Here is a 27,078-nt window from a genome sequence, read left to right as displayed (position 1 = left end):
TTTCTATGTGGGAATGACCAGCAACAAACTGTCCATTCGCACGAATGGACACAGGCAGACAGTGTTTGTTGGTAATGAGGATCACCCTGTGGCTAAACATGCCTTGGTGCACGGGCAGCACATCTGGGCACAGTGTTACACCGTCCGGGTTATCTGGATACTTCCCACCAACACCAACCTATCCGAACTCCGGAGATGGGAACTTGCCCTTCAGTATATCCTCTCTTCTCGATATCCGCCAGGTCTCAACCTCCGCTAATTTCAAGTTGCCGCTGCTCATACCTCACCTGTCTTTCAACAACTTCTTTGCCTCTGTACTTCCGCCTTGACTGACATCTTTGCCCGAACTCTTTGCCTTTACAAATGTCTGCTTGTGTCTGTGTGTGTGCGTGCGTGCGTGCGTGTGTGTGTGTGTGCGTGCGTGCGTGCGTGCGTGCGTGTGTGTGTGTGTGTGTGTGTGTGTGTGTGTGTGTGGGGGGGGGGGGGGGGGGCGCTTGCGTACACCTGTCCTTTTTTTCCCCATAAGATAAGTCTTTCCGCTCCCGGGATTGGAATGAGTCCTTACCCTTTCCCTTAAAACCCACATCCTTTCGTCTTTCCCTCTCCTTCCCTCTTTCCTGAAGAAGCAAGTGTCGGGTGCAAAAGCTAGAAGTTCTGTGTGTGTGTGTGTGTGTGTGTGTGTGTGTGTGTGTGTGTGTGTTTTTAATTTATTGTGCCTGTCTACCGGCGCTTTCCCGCTTGGTGAGTCTTGGAATCTTTGTTTTTAATATATTTTTCCCATGTGGAAGTTTCTTTATATATATATGTATCTACAGAAATCCGTAATTATTGATACATGTTCAATTACCCGAAAGTTCCTAAATGCAATATAACATATATCGTACAGTTAAAAGGAAGTCACGCCTGATCAAGGTCCGCGTCACTTTCTACTTTTGACCAGACATAACGTCTGAGATAAGAAAGAAATAATAATAATAATAATAATAATAATAATAATAGTTTCATGTGGTGCAATGGCCTGGTGCAAGACACTATGAGGGCTTGGGTGCCCCTAACCTTCCCCCGTTAATCAACTGGGGAAAGGGAACCTACAGCTAAATGTAGAACTTGAATCCTGTTTTATATCTGGCAACTCCTCGCATTGTTGAGTCTTTGATGAGAAAGTATGTGAGTATCAAAATAGAAGACACGTATGGCCATATCTTTTGATTGCAGTGATTTAGAAGCTTAAATGTTTCACACTGCCAAGGAACTGCAGACCTTAGTATGTGGCTTAAATTTCAACCTGATTCCTATACTCATCACTGAGAAAAGGGAGTCTTTAACAGTTGGGCATACAGAATGACCGAGGATCCTGCAGGGATTCCATTTTTACCGGTTGATGTACAGAATCCTAAAAATAGTCTAATATGCAACACTGAAGGAATCACAATTCAGTGTCACTATCAAGCTATTCAGCAGCATTAATTATCCTAATCAGCTGCCCAAAAGAACACACACATGCTATTTTAAAAAGTGCAGATTATATTTTTGTGTGTTTAAATGAAGTTACTGTCATTTAATTTATTTTAAAGAATTGTATGTGAAGCTGGTTTCTTAACATTTAAACATTGTTTAATAAGTTTCATTACTGCTAGTTTGATAATACTCTTGTTTCTTCCTTTAAAATGCTCAGTGATCTTTCCAAGCAATTTGCTGTCAGTTTACATTTTTCCATGCAAACATTACTTGAATTTCAGTGTCTCTCCAACTTTTGGGTCCATAGTTCAGACTTTCATGCTACCTACATATTTTACTTTCCAGCTCTTTGTAAAACGTGAGAGTCTCTCTTAAATTTCTTCCAGTTTCAAGGAAGAATTGGTGAGTTTGGAAGCTAAAATTATCCTCAAAACTATTTGATTTGATGGATTCATTGCTTTGCATATTACACCTGTAATTTCTGTGTTGTCTGCCCAAGACTATCATTGGTGATTTGGAAGTGATGCTTTCCTTCATGGCATCAGAAGTGATTGTAGTTGAAGTGGTACTTACAACTTGGTCAAGTTATTAATTATTCCCCTTAAATGCACACTTATTTCAGGTTTAAATTTTTCCAGGGCATGCAGAGGAAAGCACTTGTCGTTACTTGTACGGTTTTCAAATCCGGGTCGGCCAGTGGATGATATTGACATTTTCACACATAGTAATGATACCTTAGCATCCTTACGAAGGCAGATTTTGCGGCGGATCAAAGCAAGTGGAACTAATGTCAAGTTGGACCTATTCATTAATGGAGAACTGCTTGATCCTGCTGATGACAGGAAACTTTTGTCACAGATACCACTCCGCGATAAAATGGTAAGTGCCTGGAATATTGGATCATAGTAAAGTTTTTATTCTGATTTAGTGAAGTTAAAAAATATTTTCTGTGAACAATATTAAATCATTTATACAAGTATTGTAGGATATACACCATCCTATGTGACTGTAATTACAGTCTTCTGTAGACTGTACACTGTTCCTTCAGTAGTCACTGTAACACTATGATTTTTCTTACAAATGTGTTTGCCAAGATTGTAAACAGTTTTTGTGTTCTAAATTACTACCATTAAAAAGTATTGAATTCTGTTATTAATCATGGTTTTTTTTTGCCTAAGTTATTCCTAATGTTCTTCGACCCACAGGTGTTGGATTTTAGTACACTGCATGTCATTGACACAGAATATATTTCGCAGGATGTATACACCCCAGTACAACAGGGAAAATTTGGGAAGCAGCTGGGAATTTTGTAGAATTCCAGGAATTTTTTGTTCTTTTAGTTTTCAGTTAAATTTTTGTAGTTTTGACTGGTAAGAACTGATACTCTGATGAAGAATTTTACTGTATCCAGCCGTTGCAGAACAATACTGTGGCCATAAAACATAAACAAGACAAAAATCGCAATAACACTTAAAAGGGAGAGGAAAAAAATGAAATAAAACTCCAGTTGCGAAGGAAATGCGACACTTAAAACAATTGCAATACACACACAGGCGTCTGCCAACAGCAAAATGCATCAAAAGCACTAGGACGAAGAGTACGAAATTCTTCATAACAAACTGTTTCTGATGAGTGTGATGTCACAGCTGTTAACATTAGGTTTATTCTAACAGTTGCCAGTTGGCTCATTGGCATGTGCAGTTGCGTCGTGTATAAGCAGTGCCTGCTTCTGCTACTTGAAGTGTGACTGTTGCTGTATCAGCAGTAGCAACAAGCAGCCAGATGCTACCCGGAAAAATCTTTCTGGTGCGCCCAAGCTGCCAAATTCGCACATGTGCAGGGTTGAATGTAACAATACCAGAGAAGGAAAGTTGCTACTCACCATATAGTGGAGATGCTGTGTCGCGATATGCACAACAAAAAGATTCACACAATTATAGCTTTTGGCCATTAAGGCCTTTGTCAGCAGTACACACACACACACACACACACACACACAAGCGCACGTCTGCAGTCTCAGAGAACTGAAACCACAGTGTGAATTTTTCTTTTTTAAAATATTTGTTATTTGGGAAAGTATTATTAACTTTTTAGAATGATAATTGGCAGTATATTATTTCACAGCATTGACTTTTTCCTCGTTATTGATCTTGAATCACAAACTCTGCAAATTTTTTAATTTTATTTCTATAAAACATAGCTGCTATGCTCTGAAAGTTATAGATTTTTTAAGTAGTCAAATTTTGAGCTAGTTTGCAATTTATTTCATTACCTTAAATGCTGCTATACTCAGAAAATTTACAAACTTTGGTAAGTTCTATCTACATATGGCTCGGTTATCGTATGGATTAGTATGCTGAAGTCATTTGTGCGACAGCAATTACTTTGCTTTGTTACACACTTTTGACTCATCGTAGTGAACATAGGGAAGAGAACCTGCCAGCCCTGCCATACACTGGACCATTGAAAGTATCTTGATGCAGCGTGCTGTAGTTGGGTCCAATGAGAACTTCTAACGCAGTGGGTTACTGTTTTCCCAGGATAGGTTGCAGTGATGGAAGCCCTGCTCCGTGCAGTGTTGTGTAATGTTGCTTGTATGTTGGGGATTACCAGCTCAAATCCAACCCCCAGTCATCTTTTGTTGTAGTATTTATGGCTTTTGAATGTCCTCATGTTTATAATGTTTGTATATTCTGGAATACTATCAGCTCGTATAAATAATAGCACTCACTGTCGAGGAGTTCAGTTCTGTTCTGCCTAAACATTGGTGTCAGTAATAAATGTGCTTTCACTGCCAAGTGTTGTACTTTATTGGCGGCATTACTTTCAGATGTGGACTTGTGTAACCACAAGGTTCCAAAATGAGCCCTTGTAATTCGGGCCCCAGTATTTCAAGGTTCCGTGTAACTAGAGCTGGTCTTAAGAAAATTAAAATTTTAGATAAAACTAGACTAAAAAGGTTTTCATACATTGTCCACATGTACATTCTATGCTCTTTCAAATGTGTTACAGTTTGAAATTTCTTTCCATTTTCAATTCAGGGAAAACTGTCCAACTTAAGATTTTTGTTCATAATGCACAGAAAAAAACCTTGGTCTCGGGCTGCTAATGCATTTCTGTTACAGATGGACAGGTACCATTAGGTTTTGAGAAGTATACTTGCCCTTCCTTTGTGGACCCTTCAGTGATCGGGACCGCCTTACAATCAGTTATACATTGCATACCATCCTTATTGTTACCCCTGTTGTGCCTACTCAGCAACAGTGGTCATTAGAATACAGTATGCCTAAGTAACAATGCAATACACATTTTACAATATTGGCTTACCATTGCTGTATGTACTGTAGTTGATTGTGTAGTAACATCCGTACTGTAGTGTGTCCACCTGTGTCATGTTAATTATAAGTGTTGTATGTATGTGCATTGTACTGTGCTGTATTGATGTAACTGTGTGTGTCTTAAAGTTTTAATTGATACATTCAATGAGTGGTAGGAGTAAAAGAAAATTTGTGCCACTGAATGTGACACTGGAGATTTTAAAAGACTAGACGAAGGAGATACATAAAAACTGCTGCTGAGGGTTGAGTCGGTCAAGTGACAGTTGGAGATTGGCATAGAAATGGAAACAAAATTGCCAAGTTTTCACCAAACACATACTCTATTTCTCCGTTTGAACGGAAGTCGGTGAAGATATTTAAGTATGAAAAAAGGGGTGAAGCTTTGTTCGGATGGTTTACTCATCAAAGACAGACAGGAAGTATAATTTCAGGGCCTATTCTGCAAGAAAAAGCTGTATTTTTTAGAAATGTGTTAACCGAATGTGAGGACAATTTTGCTGCAAGTTACAGATGGTTGGTTAGGTGGGAGAAGCAATACAGTGTAAGGCAGCTTGAAATTTGTGGTGAAAAACATTCTGCGGGGTCTCAAACTTTTACATAATTTTGTGAGAAATTAAGAAAAATTGTACAAGAAGCAAATCTTACTCCTGATCAACTGCATAACTGTGATGAAACAGGGCTAAATTATAAAATGATTCCGTTTAGAATTCTGGCCTCAAGAGAAGAAAAGGCTGCCCGGGCTTGTGTACAAGCTTGTCTGCTGAGCTTTAGTGTTGTGTTCTTGTTGTGTAGTAGTGTTTTTGTAAGTGTACATGTCTCTGGTGAGCATTATTGGTCGGTGGTGTTTTGCTTGATTTGTTTTATTTTTATGTCTTCTGGATTTTATTCAATTTCATATTCATTATTTTCACTATTGGATGTATTATGTCTAGCTCCGTTTGTTTGGTGGTACTATGCTTAATCTGTGGAGCATGTAACTGACAGCTTCTCTCTCTCTCTCTCTCTCTCTCTCTCTCTCTCTCTCTCCTCTCTCTCTCTCTCTCTCTCTCTCTCCCCCCCCCCCCCCCCTCTCTCTCGGTTTTTTTTTGCGTTTTCTGTAAACACAGAATGATTGTTGTTTATTTTTCTTTGTGGTACATATAGTTAGGAAGTTTTTGTACTGCTTGTTCTTTCTCTGAAGTGCGCTGCATGTGCAATGTGTTTATCTCTGTTTAGAGTAATTTAATACTGTTCAACATTAGTAATTTTAAAAAGGAGTTCTGTCTACAGTCTTGACAAACAAATTTGCAAGGAAACGCATTTTATTTTATTTCAGTGACAGCTGACAATGCTTTAAAATAAAGCAAAATGTGTATGGTCCAGTCAAGACTTCCTAGAGCAAACATTGAGTCGCAGACAGGCATGGTAAAAACAAAGGCTAGACATATTTCAGCATTAGGGTGAACTCCTACTTAAGAAGTAGAAAAAACACACATTCACATAATGCCTCACACAGGCATGGCCACTTGCTTTAGGCAGTGAAGTCCGGCTGCATCTCACATGAGCAGCACTCTAGTGTGGTTGGTTTGTGGTGGTAAGAAAGAGGTGCGGAGTTGGGATGCTGTGATTTGGGAGGAGACAAGTAGAGAAGAGGCGTGTTGCTAGAATACGTGATGTGTGTAGTTGCGTGAGAGCAACAAAGGGGATAGGCGAATGGAGAACAGGTGCTAGTGAAGTTTGAGGCCAGGGAGGTTATGGGAATAAAGGCTATGTCATAGGGCGAGTTCCCAGATGCATAATTCAGAAAAGCTGGTGTTGATGGGAAGAATCCAGATGGCATAGGCTGTGAAGTAGTTATTAAAGTAAAGCATGTAGTTGAATGGCATATTCAGCAACTGGGTCATGCAACTGTCTGTCGGCCACAGTTGGTGGTGGCCATTCATGGGGACAGAGAACTTATGTGCCATGCCCACTTAGAATGCAGCACAATGGTTGCAGTTAAGTTTTTAGATTGTATGGCTGATTTTACAGATGACCCCGATTTTGATTGAGTAGGGAATGCCAGTTACAGACAGAACTGGAGTAGGTGATAGCAGGAGGATATACAGGACAGGTTTTGTATCTGGATCTATTGCCAGGATGTGAGCCATGAGGTGAGTGGTAAGGAGCAGTGGTGGAGTAGGGAGGGACAAGGGTATTGCATAATTTCAGTGCGCAGAAAAATACTATTGTTGTCATGGTGGTGAGGATATATCTCATTTCAGGGCAAGAAGAGAGAGTCAAAACCATGGCAGAGAATGTGATTCAGTTGCTACAGTCCTATATGGTACCGAGTCATGAGAGGAGTGCCCTTTTTGACCGGATTGTGGGTAAATGGTGGATCGTAGGTCACTGGAGAGGCATGGCATGGCATGGCATGGCATGGCATGGCATGGCATGGCATGGCATGGGAGATCTGTTTCTGGACAAGGTTGGATGGGTTATTTCAGATTGTGAGGGCCTCAGTTCGAGAGGTAATGGTAGTCGCTATGGAATCACTAAGTGGTAGGGCTGTGTGGAAGGAACTTCTTGATGTGGAATGGGTGGCAGCTGATGAAGCAAAAGTATTGTTGGTGGTTGATAGGTCTGATGTGGAAAGATGTACTGATGTAACAATCCTAGTGGTGGTCAACCTCGTAGAAGGTGACTTGTTGGGCTGAAGAGGGGCAGAAGAAGTAAAAGGGAGAGAAGGTTCTGGAGGAATGTGGATACGGTGTTCTCATCCTTGGGGTGCAGATCATGAAGATGTCATCATTGAATATGAACCAAGTGAGAGGTTATAGATACTGGGTTGTTAAGAAGGGTTCCTCTAGATGGCTTGTGAATAAGTAGTGTAGTATGGTTTATTGTGGGTGCCCACTGCTTTACCGTGAATTTGTTTGTAGGTGATGCCTTGAAAGGAGAAGTGATAATGTGTGAGGATATAGTTGGTTATGGTAACCAGGAAGGAAGTTATAGGTCTTGAGGCCATCGGACATTGGGTAAGGTAGTGTTAAATAGCAGCAATGCCATGGACATTAGGGATATTAGTGTGGAGCGCGGTTTTATTGACAGTGACAAGCAGGGAACCATATGGTAAAGGAACAGGAGTGGCGGAGAAATTCAGTGAAGAAATGATTGGTGTCTTCTTGATAGGAGGATATGTTGTAGATAATAGGCTGAAAGTGTTGGTTCACAGGAGCAGAGATTCTCTGTGTGGGGTTTGTGAAGGGCTGGAGATCCTGCTGAATTTCTGAAATGGAGTCTCTGTGGCAGGGGTTATATGTGTGTGTATCTGGCAGCTGGTGTAGTCCCTCCACCAAGTAAGCCCTGCAATTCTTAACCACAATAGTGAAATCTTTATCAGCAGGTAGGATCACAATGTCCGGATCAATTTTTAGGTGGTGAATTGCAGGTTTTTCTTTTTTCTGAAACTGTGAGGTTAGTTTCATGTTGAGGGATTTGCAGAATGATGGTGCACTGAAATTTGAGGTTTATAAGTTCTGGAAAGACAACAGGTGGTAATTTGCAAGCTGCGGGGTCGATCATGATTGATTGGGGGAGTAAACTGAAAACTGTCACACCATGACATGCTTTGAAGATCGTTTGAAGAAAGGGTGACAGTTGTAGCTTAGAAAAAGGTTTTTTAATGTTCAGTGACATTGTAATTCTGTCAAAGATGGAGAAAGGACTTGGAAGATCTTATAATGGATACAAAAAGCAGACTGATAATGGCAAGGAAAGCATTTCTGAAAAGAAATAATTTAACATCTAACACAGAGGTTCCCAATTTCCTGTAGGGTAAAAATGGTGACCACAAAGCTAAATTGTTTTTAAAGATCATTGCTGATATCCCTATTTTGTAAAACAGTAATACCAATTACATAAGTTACTAATAATTACATTTTTATTTCAAATACTAGATTTAACGTGGGACACAATTTGGTGGTCACAGCTTGTAAAACAAATGTATGAAAAACATCTTCCATACGCTACAGACATATTTCAGTTTTCATTCCATCTGTCTGTGACAGTAAAATTGTGCACATATACGTACATCACATAAGCAGTGGTGCAGTGGAAGCACACTTTGTAATAATTGTGTGCCTGCAATGTGGATAGTTAGCTTCCTTTTCTAAGAGGAGTTTGTAGGTAGCACTCGTGATACAATGGAAGTTGCTTCATTATGCTATAGTTAAAGATTGTTAAAATGACCACTACTAAACAACATGCTGATTCTATAGTCCGTGGCTTAATAATTATTCAATCTGTATATTGAGCAAGCAGTAAAGGAAACAAAAGAAAAATTTGGAGTAGGTATTAAAATCCATAGAGAAGAAATAAAAACTTTGAGGTTTGCCGATGACATCGTAATTCTGTTCGAGACAGCAAAGGACTTGGAAGAGCAGTTGAACGGAATGGATAGTGTCTTGAAAGGAGGATATAAAATGAACATCAACAAAAGCAAAATGAGGATAATGGAATGTACTCGAATTAAGTCGGGTGATGCTGAAGTAATTAGATTAGTAAATGAGACACTTAAAGTAGTAAAGGAGTTTTGCTATTTGGGGAGCAAAATAACTGATGTTGGTCAAAGTAGAGAGGATATAAAATGTAGACTGGCAATGGAAAGTAAAGCATTTCTGAAAAAGAGAAATTTGTTAACATCAAGTATAGATTTAAATGTCAGGAAGTCGTTTCCGAAAGTATTTGTATGGAGTGTAGCCATGTATGGAAGTGAAACATGGATGATAAATAGTTTGGACAAGAAGAGAATAGAAGCTTTCTAAATGTGGTGCTACAGAAGAATGCTGAAGATTAGATGGGTAGATCGCATAACTAATGAGGTGGTACTGAATAGGATTGGGGAGAAGAGGAGTTTGTGGCACAACTTGACCAGAAGAGGGGATCGGTTGGTAGGACATGTTCTGAGGCATCAAGGGATCACCAATTTAGTATTGGAGGGCAGCGTAGAGGGTAAAAATTGTAGAGGGAGACCAAGAGATGACTTCACTAAGCAGATTCAGAAGGATGTGGGTTGCAGTGGGTACTGGGAGATGAAGCAACTTGCACAGGATATAGTAGCATGGAGAGCTGCATCAAACCAGTCTCAGGACTGAAGACCACAACAACAACAACAAACACTAAATATCATTTACCATTCTTCAGTTTTAAAAGTAAGTCTTTGAAGAAAATTCTTTCCCATTCTGAAGGTTAGTTGGTGCTTGAATTAGACACATTCTGAGATATCAAGGGATCTTTTGGTGATTGAGGAAAGGGAGGGGCATGTGTTAAAATTATAGAGGAAAATAAAGGCTTGAATATACTAAGCAGATTAAAGTAGATGTAGGATGCAGTAGCTGTGCAGAGACTGAGGTTTGCACAGGATGCCCTAGCTTGTAGAGCAGCATCAATTACATCCTGTAACGCTTTGCATAATAGAAAAATCAACTATGATGCCTGTAAGCTAAGAAAAAATGAGTCTGCAATTTAAATGCAAAATACAAAAATCTGTCAACTTCATTTTTTTAAAAAGACTGGTGTATGCATTGAATAACTCTTTTTGTGTCTTCGCATTTGTTTGTCCCATGATTGGGGATCACTGGTGTATGCATTGAATAACTCTTTTTGTGTCTTCGCATTTGTTTGTCCCATGATTGGGGATCACTGCTGTTTATCTACTAGGTGGTATCAAGTGCTCTTGGCATTGAACTGTACAGAAGTCAGTAATATTTTTCTACAATCTGTGTTGTACCCTTTCTGTTTCAGCTTCTGTCAGCAAAATTATGTCAGGTAAATTCCAATATGCCAAGTTCACCCGACAGCAGCTCTGATAGTTCAACAAGCTCTCCACAGCATCCATATGATGGGCCAAATCTGGAAGCAGAGAACATTCTTCCAGGGGTTGTAAGTAAAAAAAAAGTTACTCCAGTTTTTTATTCTTTTGTGTGTGTCTCAATCTTGATTCCTCGTGAAACAAAGTGTACTCATTTATTGTAACATTTATGGTATTCAAACAGATGTAATAAATTGGGGTTATTTTACCTTGATTTTGAGATTTAGGAATTGTGTAAATGAAAATTTGTCCATTTTGTAGCTTGTAATTTATTTATTTGTGTCTTCTTTTTAGCTTATGTCGCAGCGGCCACATTGCGCACAGTTCTTCTTCCAGTTAGCTGATTTGGGTTGCCGTCTGCAGTATCCGCCATTGCGTGATGGAGCCAGAACTCTCTTAAAATTAATACCACCTGATGTATATACAGAGGAATGCTTGCAAGCACTTTTCCAGAGCCATGCTCATGGAGAAACTTCATGTCCATCAGCAACTGTTGACAACATGTTCTTTGCATCTTCACCATCACAAGTCTTGTATAATCTAGAGGTAAGTGAATGTTGATCATTTAATTATGTGTATATCAACCCTGTATTGAATCCAGTTTATTTCTATAAATTTTGCGTCTGTTAATTGGCAACACTAAACAGCTCATACATATTAAATAATCATGATAACATAATGTGCTTTATGTTAATAACAACTATTGTTAATATATAATGACGAAACAAAAAACTGTTGAAAATATAATTTCATTAAACACTTAAAATAAAATTATTATAATAAAGTCCTAATTACTTTCTTCTTAAGCTACTACAGCTGTTATTGGCTGCCTCCAAAGCGCTAGAGGTTTGCTGTACCTACATGTAGATCTATTGTTACTACAGTGTTCTACATTGCCCTCACTAGTATGCGCATGCCTTGGCAATCTTATAGTGTCTACACATACACGTGCGGGTGTGAGGGTGGGTGACCAATGCATTATTATATAGATTCTCTCAATTACATTTTAGTTGTGTGTACTATTCTATATTGGAAAGTGGCTCCACACAATGATAGGAAATGATAAGGAAGTATGGGGAAGGGATGAAGTTTACATAAGACTGGTGACAGTAAGCGAACAAAAAAAGTTCATGCTACCAAACTGTGTTGCTGTGTACAAAACTCAAGTTCATTTTGCTATGGGACATCCTTATTACCAGAATGAAAAATGCTCATATCGTAGCACAAAAAAAGTTAAATGCGTCTTGGGCTGTATTACCGATGAGTCATTCCATGTCAATTCAACCAATTTGAGAAAATGTTCCAGCTGATAGTCTCAGATTTGGCTGAAATTTAGCACACCAATGCTACCAAGTGTGGAACACTCATGTTAAATATTCTAAGTTCCCCTGCCAGTTAGTTCCAGAATTATGGCTTGTGAAAGAAGGTGGCGTGACCCAGAAATTGCAATCCACATCTGGCAATCTATCTTCAGACCCAACTTCAGGTCTTAATAACTTTGGAACTATTCCAAACAGTCCAGGGAAATTTTTACAGCCCACTTAGAGAACACACTATGTGGATGAAAACACCAACAACATATTTATGAGGGAAAATAAAAAATTCCAAAATGTGATTTAAAAAAATGTGATACATTAATAGGTACATATTGTAGGTGCCCTCTATACCAAATATAATTCACTCAAAAAGGGTATAAATTTATTTGTGGTAAGCGTAATGTGGCCTAAACACACACAGAACTCATCTGGGACAGAAAGAGTCATTGTTAGGCAGGAACAACAAAGGAAACAAGCAGTCACACAAACAGTGTTACATGCACACGAAAATACAAAAATTTGAAAAATCGCCTGAAAAACAAGTGTGGTAGCACAAAAGGGACAAGTGATATCCAAGCCAAATTTCAAACACTGCATAAGTAGACCATAATATAATATGTGGCAAAATTTCAACATATTATTGCAAGGCATTAGTGTACAATAAAAGTTGACAGAGATGTATTTGGTTACGTTTCTTTTAACGTGATTTAGCAAGTAATAGTGATGATGCAAACAGCTTGTTTCAGATAAGGCTGCAGCAATTGGTGAACTATAAAGCAACAGAAAGTTAAACAAAGGTAGTTTTCTGGGACAGAAAGTGTCATTGTTAGGCAGGAACAACAAAGGAAACAAGCAACAATTACAGGTTACTCATGTTTTTAAGGTTCTAGTTCAGACTGGTCAGTACTGTTGTGGAAAGTCAGTATGGCGGCAGAAGAGTGTAGTAGTGGTGCTTTTGTTCAAAAAAGTTGCAATATTGTTAGACCACAAGCATCTGAATGTCATAAAACAACATATGGAACAAAATGTGGCAATCGCTTTGTTCTGTATGATCTGGATGAATCTGACCAAGATTTGTTGCTATGGAGATTTGGGAGACACCTTGTGGGCACAAGAAGTACAGTTACAGGAAACGTTAGTGTCTGTTATCATCGTATTGAAAGTGTTTCTGGATAAGTATTCTTTCCTGCAAAGAAGTTGTTTTGATTCATTTCAGATTCATAAGAAGACAGTGAAGTGTAGCCTCAGAGAAATTGATATACAATCAGTATTGAAAGTAATTCAGTGCATGGGACATAAGATGAAACCAGGACAAAAGTTATGTTCCAGGTGTGTTACACTGCTAAAAAATGAAGAATATTCTGATAATTTACATGACAGTGACAGAGTATCAGCCACCTACAACCACAGCGGATGAGCAATTAAATACTTCAGTGATTGCTCTTGATTTGTCTCCCATGAAGACACACAAAGTTGGGAAAAGAGACAGGCCCGGCTACTGTAGAAGAAAACTACAAGAAGCTAAAATGAAATTAGAACGCAAAATAGCTGACACACTAATGGGGAAGAGGAAGAACAATCTGTTCCAAAGGATGAGAAATCATGCCAGAAATGCTCTGATTTGGACAAAATTGTGCATGATTTGAAAGAAAAATGTGCCATATCCCACACGCCAGAAAAAGTAGCCATTCTTACCGTTGCTGCAAAGGAATTCAATGTTTCTACATATATGGTAAAAAAGGTAGGAAAATAAAAGCAACCCAAGGAGTGCTCCAATTGAGTTCAGAAATAAAGGTGCTAGTGTTGGAGTTTTATGAAAATAATGACTGTTGTTGTTGTTGTTGTTGTTGTTGTTGTTGTTGTCTTCAGTCCTGAGACTGGTTTGATGCAGCTCTCCATGCTACTCTATCCTGTGCAAGCTGCTTCATCTCCCAGTACCTACTGCAACCTACATCCTTCTGAATCTGCTTAGTGTACTCATCTCTCGGTCTCCCTCTACGATTTTTACCCTCCACGCTGCCCTCCAATGCTAAATTTGTGATCCCTTGATGCCTCAAAACATGTCCTACCAACCGATCCCTTCTACTAGTCAAGTTGTGCCACAAACTTCTCTTCTCCCCAATCCTATTCAATACCTCCTCATTAGTTACGTGATCTATCCACCTTATCTTCAGTATTCTTCTGTAGCACCACATTTCGAAAGCTTCTATTCTCTTCTTGTCCAAACTAGTTATCGTCCATGTTTCACTTCCATAAATGGCTACACTCCAAACAAATACTTTCAGAAACGACTTCCTGATACATAAATCTATATTCGATGTTAACAAATTTCTCTTCTTCAGAAACGCTTTCCTTGCCATTGCCAGTCTACATTTTATATCCTCTCTACTTCGACCATCATCAGTTATTTTACATCCTAAATAGCAAAACTCCTTTACTACTTGAAGTGTCTCATTTCCTAATCTAATTCCCTCAGCATCACCCGATTTAATTTGACTACATTCCATTATCCTCGTTTTGCTTTTGTTAATGTTCATCTTATATCCTCCTTTCAAGACACTGTCCATTCCGTTCAACTGCTCTTCCAAGTCCTTTGCTGTCTCTGACAGAATTACAATGTCATCGGCGAACCTCAAAGTTTTTACTTCGTCTCCATGAATTTTAATACCTACTCCAAATTTTTCTTTTGTTTCCTTTACTGCTTGCTCAATATACAGATTGAATAACATCGGGGAGAGGCTACAACCCTGTCTCACTCCTTTCCCAACCACTGCTTCCCTTTCATGCCCCTCGACTCTTATGACTGCCATCTGGTTTCTGTACAAATTATAAATAGCCTTTCGCTCCCTGTATTTTACCCCTGCCACCTTTAGAATTTGAAAAAGAGTATTCCAGTCAACATTGTCAAAAGCTTTCTCTAAGTCTACAAATGCTAGAAACGTAGGTTTGCCTTTCCTTAATCTTTCTTCTAAGATAAGTCGTAAGGTCAGTATTGCCTCACGTGTTCCAACATTTCGACGGAATCCAAACTGAACCTCCCCGAGGTCTGCATCTACCAGTTTTTCCATTCGTCTGTAAAGAATTCGCGTTAGTATTTTGCAGCCGTGGCTTATTAAACTGATAGTTCGGTAATTTTCACATCTGTCAGCACCTGCTTTCTTTGGGATTGGAATTATTATATTCTTCTTGAAGTCTGAGGGTATTTCGCCTGTCTCATACATCTTGCTCACCAGCTGGTAGAGTTTTGTCAGGACTGGTTGTCCCAAGGCCGTCAGTAGTTCTAATGGAATGTTGTCTACTCCGCGGGCCTTGTTTCGACTCAGGTCTTTCAGTGCTCTGTCAAACTCTTCACGCAGTATCGTATCTCCCATTTCGTCTTCATCTACATCCTCTTCCATTTTCATATTATTGTCCTCAAGTACATCGCCCTTGTATAAACCTTCTATATACTCCTTCCACCTTTCTGCCTTCCCTTCTTTGCTTAGAACTGAGCTGCCACCTGAGCTCTTGATATTCATACACGTGGTTCTCTTCTCTCCAAAGGTGTCTTTAATTTTCCTGTAGGCAGTATCTATCTTACCCCTAGTTAGATAAGCTTCTACATCCTTACATTTGTCCTCTAGCCATCCCTGTTTAGCCATTTTGCACTTCCTGTCGATCTCATTTTTGAGACATTTGTATTCCTTTTTGCCTGCTTCATTTACTGCATTTTTATATTTTTTCCTTTCATCAATTAAATTCAATATTTCTTCTGTTACCCAAGGATTTCTAGCAGCCCTCGTCTTTGTACCTACTTTATCCTCTGCTGCCTTCACTACTACATCCCTCAGAGCTACCCATTCTTCTTCTACTGTATTTCTTTCCCCTATTCCTGTCAATTGTTCCCTTATGCTCTCTCTGAAACTCTGTACAACCTCTGGTTCTTTCAGTTTATCCAGGTCCCATCTCCTTAATTTCCCACATTTTTGCAGTTTCTTCAGTTTTAATCTACAGGTCATAACCAATAGATTGTGGTCAGAGTCCACATCTGCCTCTGGAAATGTCTTACAACTTAAAACCTGGTTCCTAAATCTCTGTCTTACCATTATATAATCTATCTGATACCTTTTAGTATCTCCAGGGTTCTTCCACGTATACAACCTTCTTTCATGATTCTTAAACCAAGTGTTAGCTATGATTAAGTTATGCTCTGTGCAAAATTCTACTAGGCGGCTTCCTCTTTCATTTCTTAGACCCAATCCATATTCACCTACTATGTTTCCTTCTCTCCCTTTTCCTACACTCGAATTCCAGTCACCCATTACTATTAAATTTTCGTCTCCCTTCACTATCTGAATAATTTCTTTTATTTCATCGTACATTTCTTCAATTTCTTCATCATCTGCAGAGCTAGTTGGCATATAAACTTGTACTACTGTAGTAGGTGTGGGCTTCGTATCTATCTTGGCCACAATAATGTGTTCACTATGCTGTTTGTAGTAGCTTACCCGCATTCCTATTTTCCTATTCATTATTAAACCTACTCCTGCATTACCCCTATTTGATTTTGTGTTTATAACCCTGTAGCCACCTGACCAGAAGTCTTGTTCCTCCTGCCACCGAACTTCACTAATTCCCACTATATCTAACTTTAACCTATCCATTTCCCTTTTTAAATTTTCTAACCTACCTGCCCGATTAAGGGATCTGACATTCCACGCTCCGATCCGTAGAACGCCAGTTTTCTTTCTCCTGATAACGACATCCTCCTGAGTAGTCCCCGCCCGGAGATCCGAATGGGGGACTATTTTACCTCCGGAATATTTTACCCAAGAGGATGCCATCATCATTTAATCATACAGTAAAGCTGCATGTCCTCGGGAAAAATTACGGCTGTAGTTTCCCCTTGCTTTCAGCCGTTCGCAGTACCAGCACAGCAAGGCCGTTTTGGTTAATGTTGCAAGGCCAGATCAGTCAATCAGCCAGACTGTTGCCCCTGCAACTACTGAAAAGGCTGCTGCCCCTCTTCAGGAACCACACGTTTGTCTGGCCTCTCAACAGATACCCCTCCGTTGTGGTTGCACCTACGGTACGGCCATCTGTATCGCTGAGGCACGCAAGCCTCCCCACCAACGGCAAGGTCCATGGTTCATGGGGGGAGGAAAAAATAATGACTACAGCCGAATAATGCCTGGAAAAAAAAAGACTATGTAACAGTGAAAATGGGGATATGTACGTGTACAGATGCAGAAAAGATTGTTGCTATGCAACATATCAGAACTATAAGTAGAATTCAACGAAAAGTATCCCAGTACCAAAGTAGGTTTATCATCATTTTTCAATCTTCATTTAAAATGTGTTGTGCCTGTAAGTGCAAGGGGCGCACACAATGTTTGTGTATGTGAGACCCATCAAAATGCTATGCTGGTGTTTGCTGCTATAAAGGATTCTGGTCTGGATTACAAAGGTGCAATGAAGCTGCTAGTGTGACATCAGTTCCTACCAGTTCATGATACACAGGTGTAAAAAGTGTCTTGGTAAGGAAAATCTTGCAGAACACATGACTAACAAACTGTATGGTGAACTCCTTATGGATGACAATGAACTTGTTTCTTATAAACAATGGACACACATGGATCGCACAAGTCTTGAAATAAAGCAAAGTACAGTGGAAGATTTTGTTGAAATGTGTTGTCAACAAATGGACAAACTGACCACACACAGCAACAGCACAGTCAGCTTATCTCCAGTTTTTTAAGGATAATTTGAAACAAGATGAAATTGTGCATTCAAGATGCCATCCCAGGATATCCTTGGGACAGCAGTCAAACAACTCTCCAGCCATTTGCGATTTACTGTAGAGGTGAATCAGGTGATGTGTCTGTCATCAACCTGTGAGTTTTTAGTGATTGGTTGATTCATGATGCCATTGCAGTTCATGCTCACATTCGCACTGTCATGGCATATGTAAAAAAACAAGCTGCCTCACATATATTTTGCGAAATACTTCAGTGATAGGGCAGCTAGGGGGGGGGGGGGGGGGGGGGATCCTCTCAAAAAAAATTTTTTTCACTAATATTTAAAACTGAATGAAGCCAGATTTTTGAGAGAGTTTTAAATTCTATTGTTAGAACGCATTTTTGTTTGTTCTATTCCCTTTAAACTGTTATAAAATGAATTTTACATGCTACATTAAGCTTGACTTTAAACCATTGTATCTTGACAAAAGATAAAGATTATTGGATTAAAAGAAAAAAGACATGCCACGCTTTAAAAACCTTCCATAAAAACTTGTTTCTTGCATATAAAATCGAAGCAGTGTACATACAAGTGATGCTGTTAGTGGAGCATTAGTTTTATCCCTTTAAAATCTTTTGCAAAAGGAGTTGATAGATTCATACAATTTGCCTGGGCAACAGCCCTGGTTCATTGTCCAAACGTAGCAGTATAATGTAACACAGCTACAGTAAGACAGATGCTCAGATTTCTATACAAATGGCTGCTGGTCAGGTCCAAACCAAAAACTTTTTACCTCTTGTTCTTAGCTCAAATAGTAACTGAGCACCAACACCTCCCCCAAACTGCAGTTCTGCGTGTGGCCTTTTCAGACACATTTGTTACAGCACTCCCGCACTGTAATAATGTATTAGAATGCATGAGAAGAATAACAACAGGTAGCTCAGCTGCTTCACAGCAATAGTCTGCGTCAAATCAGAAGGCAAGGAAAAGTGACACAGCTTAGTAAAGATGTAAAATAAAATTTTTCTGAAAAAGATGATTGTCTAATGACAATGCCATCAAAGTAGGTTACAATAATTGTCATTTTATTGCGATTTGGGTTGTATTATAAGTAAAAATGTAATACTCTGTCACATACTGATAACCTGAATTGGAATTCAGACATTTAGACCGTAAGCTTCAAACTTCTGCAACTTTTCCATTGAGGATAGTAATATCAGACTTTGGCATTGAATATGTCAAACAGCTGACTTAATTACCCTGCTTTCATTTGCTGACTTGTTAGAGCATCATTTCTTTGACAACTCTTCTTAGACGAAGAAACTGTTCCTTGTGCAGATGTATGTGGTAAGGATAAGTACTTTTGCTTCTGTATGAAGTAACACTCACCAGTATAGTAAGAGGATGATGAATTCTTTACACTAATCGTTGATCATTCATAATGTGGCACAGAAATGTGAGATATTCAGCCCCAAAAATCTTCGAAAACTTGGCCCATTGAAGCTAAAAATAAAAATCTAATGGATAGTAAAATTAACTCCAAACACAAATGGAAATACTTATATTTGCTTCACAACTCCCCTTTGTTTAGTGGTGTTTTTTATCATAATCTGGGTGTAAGTGAGGGTGCATTTGAACGCAGTTAAGTGTTAATCACTGTGCGTGAATAAGAATTACAGGCATCAGAGATTTTCTATGAAAGACTATTGTGTAAATGATCAGTATGTTGTCGTACTTTTTGCTATCGAAGAGCATTAGTTACACTAACTCATACTACGTCAGAGAAAGATCTGTGGAACAAGCAAACAACTGTCTTAGTGAAATAGCTTGAGGGAATGCTGTCCAATTAGGTCACCAGAAAGTACTAATAGGTGGACAGTTAATCCTTACTGTCATCTTCATCTACATATGAGGGCTGTTAAAAAACTATCCAAGCTTATTTTTTATTGTTGAAACCAACAGTGGTATTAGGGAGTGTGTGCACACTATCTTTGTAGGAATACATACAAGATTCAACAAGTGTTTGGCAGACAAAACCATAGGTACCGTACAGATGAAGAATTGGTACAATCGCTTCAGAGATGGACGCTCATCAGTGAAGGGTGAAGCACATTCAGGCAGGCCCTCAACATATGCAAATGAGGTTTTCATTTATCACATAAGGACCGGAGTGATGCAGGATGGACAAATCACGATCTGAGAGCTCACAGGGGAGGTTAAAATTAGTATTGCATCCATTCAATCCATTTTTAATGGAACATTTGGAACTTGGGAGTCTCTCAACAAAAGTTGCTAACAACTGGACAGAAGCAGCTTTGCTTAGAGATCACTCAGGATATGCTGGATACTGTGAACAGTATTCCCAAATTCTTAACGTAATGAACGCTGATGATGAGACCTGGGTGCAACTCAGAAACAAAGTTCCAGTCATCTTAATGGAAGCATCTATAATCCAGAAGACCTGAGAAAGGGAGGTAGGGCTAGAGCAATGTGAAAGTCATGCTGACAGTTTTTTTCCTTGCCTGCAGTGGTAAGGATCCATTAAGTGTGTGGCCCAGAAATTACTAATGTCAATAAGGAGTACTACCAAGAGTTTCTGTGTCTCATTTGTGAAACAGTGAGACATGAACAACTGTACTTGTGGACAGCAGGCAACTGGCACCTTGACCACGATAACACACCTGCTCATTGTTTTAAATTAATTTAGAGTTTTTTGGCCAAAGACAACACAGCTATGTTTTGTCAGCTTTTCTCTTCCTGTGATCTAGCACTGAATGACTTCTGGCTTTTTCCAAAACTGAGAAAGACTCTGAAATGGACCAGGTTTGAGAACAGGGAAGTCATTATGCAGAATTTGATGTAGCATCTGTGCACCATACCAAGAGAAGCTTTCCACCGATGCTTCCAGCCACGGCTGGGAAGTGTAAAAGGTAAAGGAGACTTGTGTGAAACAGTTTTGTCTGAATGAAGATTGATTTTATAAATAAAAGTTAGGTACTTTTTGAACAGCCCTCATATATACTCTGTAAGCCACCATATGGTGCATGGTGGAGGGTAATGTGTACCAATACTAGTATTTTCCTTTTTGTTCCACTTACAAACAGATAAGAGGGAAAAATACTGTCTGCAAGTCTCCTTGTGAGCCCTAATTTCTCTTATCTTTGTGGTCTTTGCATGAAATGTATATTGGTGGCAGTAGTCGATCTGCAGTCAGCTTCAAATACTGGTTATCTGTGTAAGAGAATGACAGTGAAAATTTGTGCCGGACTGGAACCCAAACGCACATTCGTGCTTTTGTGAGTGGTTGCCTATACTGCATTGGCAGCCTGTTTACAACTCAGAGCCAGACCAAAACTTACATATGTCATCATTACTGCAGCACACCCTGTACTCCTACACAAATCATGTAATTCCTGTGCAGAGGAGGACATTTTAATTGAAGTTGCTGCCTGATATTGGCGGATAAATAGCATATTCTAGTGCCTAATGAAAAGAATGTTCTTTTTTCAGGTATTCTCATTGGAGTGCATGAAGCATCTCAGTAATACTTCTGTGTTGATCAGATCTACCGGTAACAAATCTAGCAGCACACGTCTGAATTACTTCGATGTGTCCCTCCAGTTCGACCTAGTAGCGGGCCCAAACACTTGAGCAGTACTCAAGAATTGGTCGCACCATATGCAGTCTTGTTTATGGATAAGCTACACTTTGCCAAAACTCACCCAATAAAACGGAGTCTAGCATTGTCCTTCCCTACTAGAACATTGTGGTATCTTTCCTTTAGTCAGAATCACAGTGTCAGAGCAAGAGGTACTGTCATTTGTTGTGCAATGCATTATACTCAAGATTGTCACAACAGAAGGTATAAAACTTAAAAATTTCAAAAATACTTGCAGCACAGTTTGGGGAAAAATACTGCAAAAGACTCGAGTGCACTCATGATGCAAATGGTTTTTATGAGGATGAGAAACGATTGAGAATGCTGCTCACCAATGTGGCCTAAGGACTAGCAGGACTGAGAAGAATGTTTGCATTTTAGCCAGCTTCCTGAAGATGATGATGAAGTTTCTTAAATTACTACCGAGGTTGGCATAAGCTACATTAGTGCTCAGACAGTCATTACTGATTATCTTAGATCTCAGAAAATGTCTGCAAGGCGAGTGCCTCCTCTTCTTACAGCTGAGCACAAATAGCTACTGACAAACAACCAAGTTGAAGGGGAACTTTTTTGCACCAGATTGTGACCTATGATGAAACGTGGTGTACCATTAAACCTTGTAAGCACGGAAAAGCAGCATGGAATGATGTAGAAAGGACGAATGTGCACCCATCAGAGCCAGAAACACCCTCTTCGCAGAGATTGTTCTTGCAACACTCTTTTTTTGTTTTTTAAAGAATTCTTCTCATAGATTTTCTCCACAAATGTTGTACTGTGAATGCTGCATACTATTGTCAACCTCTGGACCAAAAAAATGTGCACAGAAGGCTTGCATTTCCAGTTCAGGATTTGATCATGCTTTATGACAACGCTCTTTACACCACTGCCCGAACTCAACAAAAAATTCAAGAATTGTTCTGGATAACACTAGAACATCCTCGCTACAGTCTGGACTTACTGTCCTGTGGTTTTCATTTGTTTGGACCACTATAGGAAGCACTCAAAGGACACAGATTTGACAATGGTAGACCTGTTGAAGTGTGCACAACTGGGTGCTGCCACAAGCATGTTCAATTTACAAAAATGGAATCAAGAAGCTGCCTGTCCACTGGGAATAGTATGTTTCCTGTTCAGGAGACTATGCACAAAAATAAATTCATGCGTAAAAAAAATTCTGGAGCATAAATAAGCTTATAAAAAAAAAGTCTGGCATATATTTATTTCACATTCATATGAGCTCTTGTGATATTTTATCTTCTATCACATAGCTCACACCCCAAATAGTATGAAGTCATCCATGACTGTAAAAGTTATTATGGACAAATAAACCATTATTATTATTATTATTATTATTATTATTATTTTACAATTTACCATGATATCAAGCTGACATATTCCAAGAATCACTTGTAAAGCCACAACAGGTCTAGTACAAAGGCACAGGTGAACCTCAGGAATATGGTCTTTTTTATTTGTCACAGTGTTTTCCTGTAGCACTCCAATCCAAAGTACTGTTTCCAGATACAAGTAGCATAGCCCACGATAGCAATTCATGAAATAATTAAATGGTGTGCTATAATGATTTGTAGATAGCAGTGCCAGCATGGTCAATCACATGCGTAGTTTAAACTGCTATCTGAATAACGATTTTATATGTTACACAGCTTCTTTTCTCTCACATAGAAGGTGTAGATATAGTTGTTCCATCAAGCCTCAGGGGCAGATTTATGATGGAGAAATTTTTTTCGTCAGAAGTATTTGAGGTTTCATGGATGGCTATATAAACAACAAAAATATAACCCTAAAAATTGGAGTATATAATTTCAAATGCTTGAATGTGTTAGGTAAGCTACAAAATGCAAAGGCTTACTCTAGCTGTAGTGGTGGTCAGCAAAAAGATTTCTGGTCAGATGAATGTAGTATATTATCATCAGCAGCAGCAGAAAATTGCATAAAAGCAGTAGGATTCATTATAAATCAGAAAGTAATGTAGGGAGTGACTTACCATGAACAGTTCAGTTTTAATGTTTCTTTCACCACAATTGACAGCAAACCAGTATCAGTAACAATAAGTCAGCTATACATGCCAACATCACAAGCAGATTATGATAAGAGAGAGAATCTATATAAGGATATTGACTGGGTAATTCAGTATGTAAAAGGGGATGATAATTAAAGCATGAACATTTGGAATGTGGTATAGAGGTCGTCATGAAAATAGGTGGATCGAAAGTCATCGTCTTGTGGCATTTCCAGTTACTATTAATTTCAAATATTACTAAAAATTCTGAAAAAGTCATACATCTCTATTCATAGTCTAAAATACAATGAAGTACTTTCCAAAAAAAAATATTGTGCCATTATGCAACAAGAAAATAGTGTATTTGGATTGAAAAAAAATATGAACATTCTCAGTTTATATAGGTCATTCTCAAAAATCAGGCATATTTTGAAAAAAAGTATTTAAAAAAACTGAAAATAATTAATTGTTATGTATTTTTATGTTAGCACAGTCCGATAGTGATTCCAAAAAGACAGTATTTTCTGAAAAAAAACTAAAAATAATATTCAGCATAGTAATTGGGGTGAACTTTGTAGTAATGGGCATGAGAGCTGCCTAAAATATCAAAATACTTGGTGAGTTGGTGATCTATAGTTGTCATTGAAACATAAAGCGAATCATTATTTATTGTTTGTGCTATTACAATACGAATTAATCAAGATACAAATAGTGTACATCAAGCCAAAATAATATAATTTTTCAAATCATCAAATTAGTACTGTCCTCAGTTATTTATGTTTGGCAGATTTAAAACTATCACGATTCTACATCATTCTACAAGAGGCGTACCCACCTTTTTTTTTCCCCCAGGGAAACCAAACCTGTCCTAAAAATCTCAGGCATTAGCCCAAAGCAAGGTTGTGAGCACAGTTAAAACATTAAGCTATTATATGAAATGTTAATATAAACCACCTCAGTGAGCATATATAGGCTACATAATTCCATCAATAAAGTAAATAAAATATGATCATTTTGATGTATGAGGCTAACCTTTTAATATTTTGAAAATCATTTGTTAGTGCCTAAACCATCTTTAAAAAGTCATTGCCTAGGTAAAAGATAAATTTTGCACTTATTTAAGGACATAACTTTCCTAATTTGTTATATAAGAGTGTTTGTATTATCATTTAATCATTAAACGACATTCTGTTACTATATTCTCACCTCTGCGAAGATAAATTTTCATGCTGGTGAGAGTAACAGAGTTAAGAAACAGTCACAAAATTAGATATTCAGCTGATTCTTTTGAGGTTAGGCTTTCTTATCTCCTTAGTGGTAATTTACAATTAACATATAATCAGTTGATAAAAACAGCAAATATAAATGATTAAAATTTACCCAAAACAGAGTAATGGAGCTGATGACCATTAATAGTGATATTTCTTCTTGGCACTGTAATAATTTAACTCGGACTCTGCACTCACAAAAGCCACACGATAACTCTCCAAGAATAAAGACGGTTGCTTGCAGTTCCCCTTACATAAAGAAGAAAGATATTAGAGCACTGTATGAGACATTTATTGAACTAATAACTCTTATTTGCAGAGGTGAGGCTGTATCATGGGACTGGTTTTGAACAATTTCTAAAGAACTTTAAAAATGGTGGTAACTAAAAAATACAGTAATGTCTTATTGTTAAATTTTCTAATTGTTGAACTGATTAAAAATTGAAACCCTTTATAATGTGTTGTACAATTTAACTTAATGTAATCCAGATAGGTGTAGGGAATGAGTAATAGAAGTGTGATCTCACACACTGTTACTCAAATTTTTCACAAAATTTAATAATTTTATTGATAAAAAGCAATTTAATATAGTTTTAAACTAAATTCAAAATGCTTGAAAAAATCTTAAATGCATTTAAATAAAGCACATTATGACCTGGAACCCAAATATGCCCATTTTTTGAGAATGACCCATTTACGTATGTTATGCATATTTTTCAAGATGAATACTAACCGTAATAAATGTGAAATTCTCACCTGTGTAACAAAGAATGTCAGCACTGATGAAGTTGTTCTGTTGGACCTTGTAGAAACTTCCCATGAGAAAACTGTTAAGAAAATTGTAAAATTAATTTATAGCACCCGAGACATCATTACTGTATCATTTCACTTTTGAATGAGATTTACGTGCAAGATAACAGTGTAAGTGGCAGCATCAGCATGCAAGAACTTGCTGCCTCGGTCTAAAAAGACGAAAACTATTCTCTTGTCTGAAGGGATCATATTCGCAGTCCTTAGAGACTCGTCATCACTGCACTTATCACCCAAAACACTGATATTCACTATACAAAAGTATCTGTAGATAGTTTTGGACCACTTTTTCTCTTGAAGTTTTGCCAGTATATTTTTTCTTATGGTTTTGTGAAATCTAATTATTCTCAACATAAATCACAGGCCTGTTATCGTGTGTGTGCAACAAATGTGTAGTCGCAAAAATATAGCTCTCAAAATAGCAATATCCTTTCATTCCATTGGAAATTTGCATCTGTTGTCGCATTTTCTGGGCTTAAAACCAGTGTCATTTAGGAGGAGAACAATGTACGTTTCGGATCCTTCATACTCAATTTTGTGTTGTAGTTAGGCAAGAACTTACGTGGCCGATGGATACTATCCTCTATTGTTGTAATCTAATACAGTTCTTTATTAAAACTGTCCACTTGAGTAAAACCAATTTCCCATTTATATCGTTTATTTGGTGAGTGGAAGACTTCACTTACACCTACAGCCTCTAAAAGAAGCCACGTTGATGTTAACACATTGCACAGTTCTGTCAGTAATGCTACATGCTTCTACCAGCAATTTTTATGCTTGAGCAAAGTAGTGTTCCTTCTAGTTTCCTCATTATGAACAAATTTTTTGAAATATTTTAAGACAGTAGGCAACAAACAAGGTAAGTAATACCTAATGCCCATTTATTCCCAGTATACAACCGAGACGACACTAGCAACTGTCACATGCACAGAGCATTCTCTTCAAAGTCACTCATAATGAATTCAATGAACAAAACTTAACCACACACATAGATATAGCAAACTGTGATGACTGTCCAGCCAGTACTTGACAAGGCAACACAGCAGTTTCAGAGGCAGAGTTGAGCGAGACGGCAACCTTGAGCCATCTACTTTCATGGTGGCAGCTATAGTTGAGGATAGAATAGAAGAGAGAGTTATGGGCTATATATTAGGAATGAGAGAGGAAAACGACTGATTTCTACAGTAAACTTCATCTAGTACTATCGAATACATTGTTCAAAAATCCCAGCAGGTGCCTTATTGGTGAAGGCCTGGTTGTACAGGACGATTCTAGTTGTATTGCACCTCCAGGGAGCTTGCTGCTCTTTGGCGGGTTTGTGCTTGGCTAAATTGGGACCCCAGCTATTGCAGCATCTTTTTCCTTCTGTGCTGCATGTCTATCCTCTTACTGTTCTCTTTCCCATCCCTTGGAGAACCTGACTGGGGTGAGCTTCCGAATTTGTTCTGTATTTTCAGTGGCTGATATCGGAACAGTCTCACCACTGTTTTTCAGACCTTTTTTCTTTCTTCGTTCACCTTCTATCCTTACTTCACTTCGGTGTTTGAGGTTCCACTACGTCGTCGTCTTCTTCTTTGTCTTCTTCTTTGTCTTCTTCTTTGTCTTCTTCTTTGTCTTCTTCTTTGTCTTCTTCTTTGTCTTCTTCTTTGTCTTCTTCTT

The 27,078-nt window shown here is 38.4% G+C and overlaps 1 protein-coding gene across 14 annotated transcripts in view; it reads left to right on the top strand.

Annotated features, from left to right (window-relative positions):
- LOC126335092 (probable ubiquitin carboxyl-terminal hydrolase FAF-X) overlaps positions 1-27,078 on the top strand; it is a 316,568-nt gene that overhangs the window by 119,974 nt on the left and 169,516 nt on the right. For all 14 annotated transcript variants that reach the window (XM_049997991.1, XM_049997988.1, XM_049997999.1 and 11 more), the window contains 3 exons: positions 2,097-2,337; positions 10,563-10,700; positions 10,924-11,175. In XM_049997991.1, coding sequence (XP_049853948.1) covers positions 2,097-2,337; positions 10,563-10,700; positions 10,924-11,175 — 631 coding nt within the window. The remainder of the gene's footprint in view (positions 1-2,096; positions 2,338-10,562; positions 10,701-10,923; positions 11,176-27,078) is intronic.

The sequence above is a fragment of the Schistocerca gregaria genome, chromosome 2 (genome assembly GCF_023897955.1).
Source record: "Schistocerca gregaria isolate iqSchGreg1 chromosome 2, iqSchGreg1.2, whole genome shotgun sequence".
NCBI lineage: Eukaryota > Metazoa > Arthropoda > Insecta > Orthoptera > Acrididae > Schistocerca > Schistocerca gregaria.
This window is presented reverse-complemented; position numbering and strand designations above follow the sequence as displayed.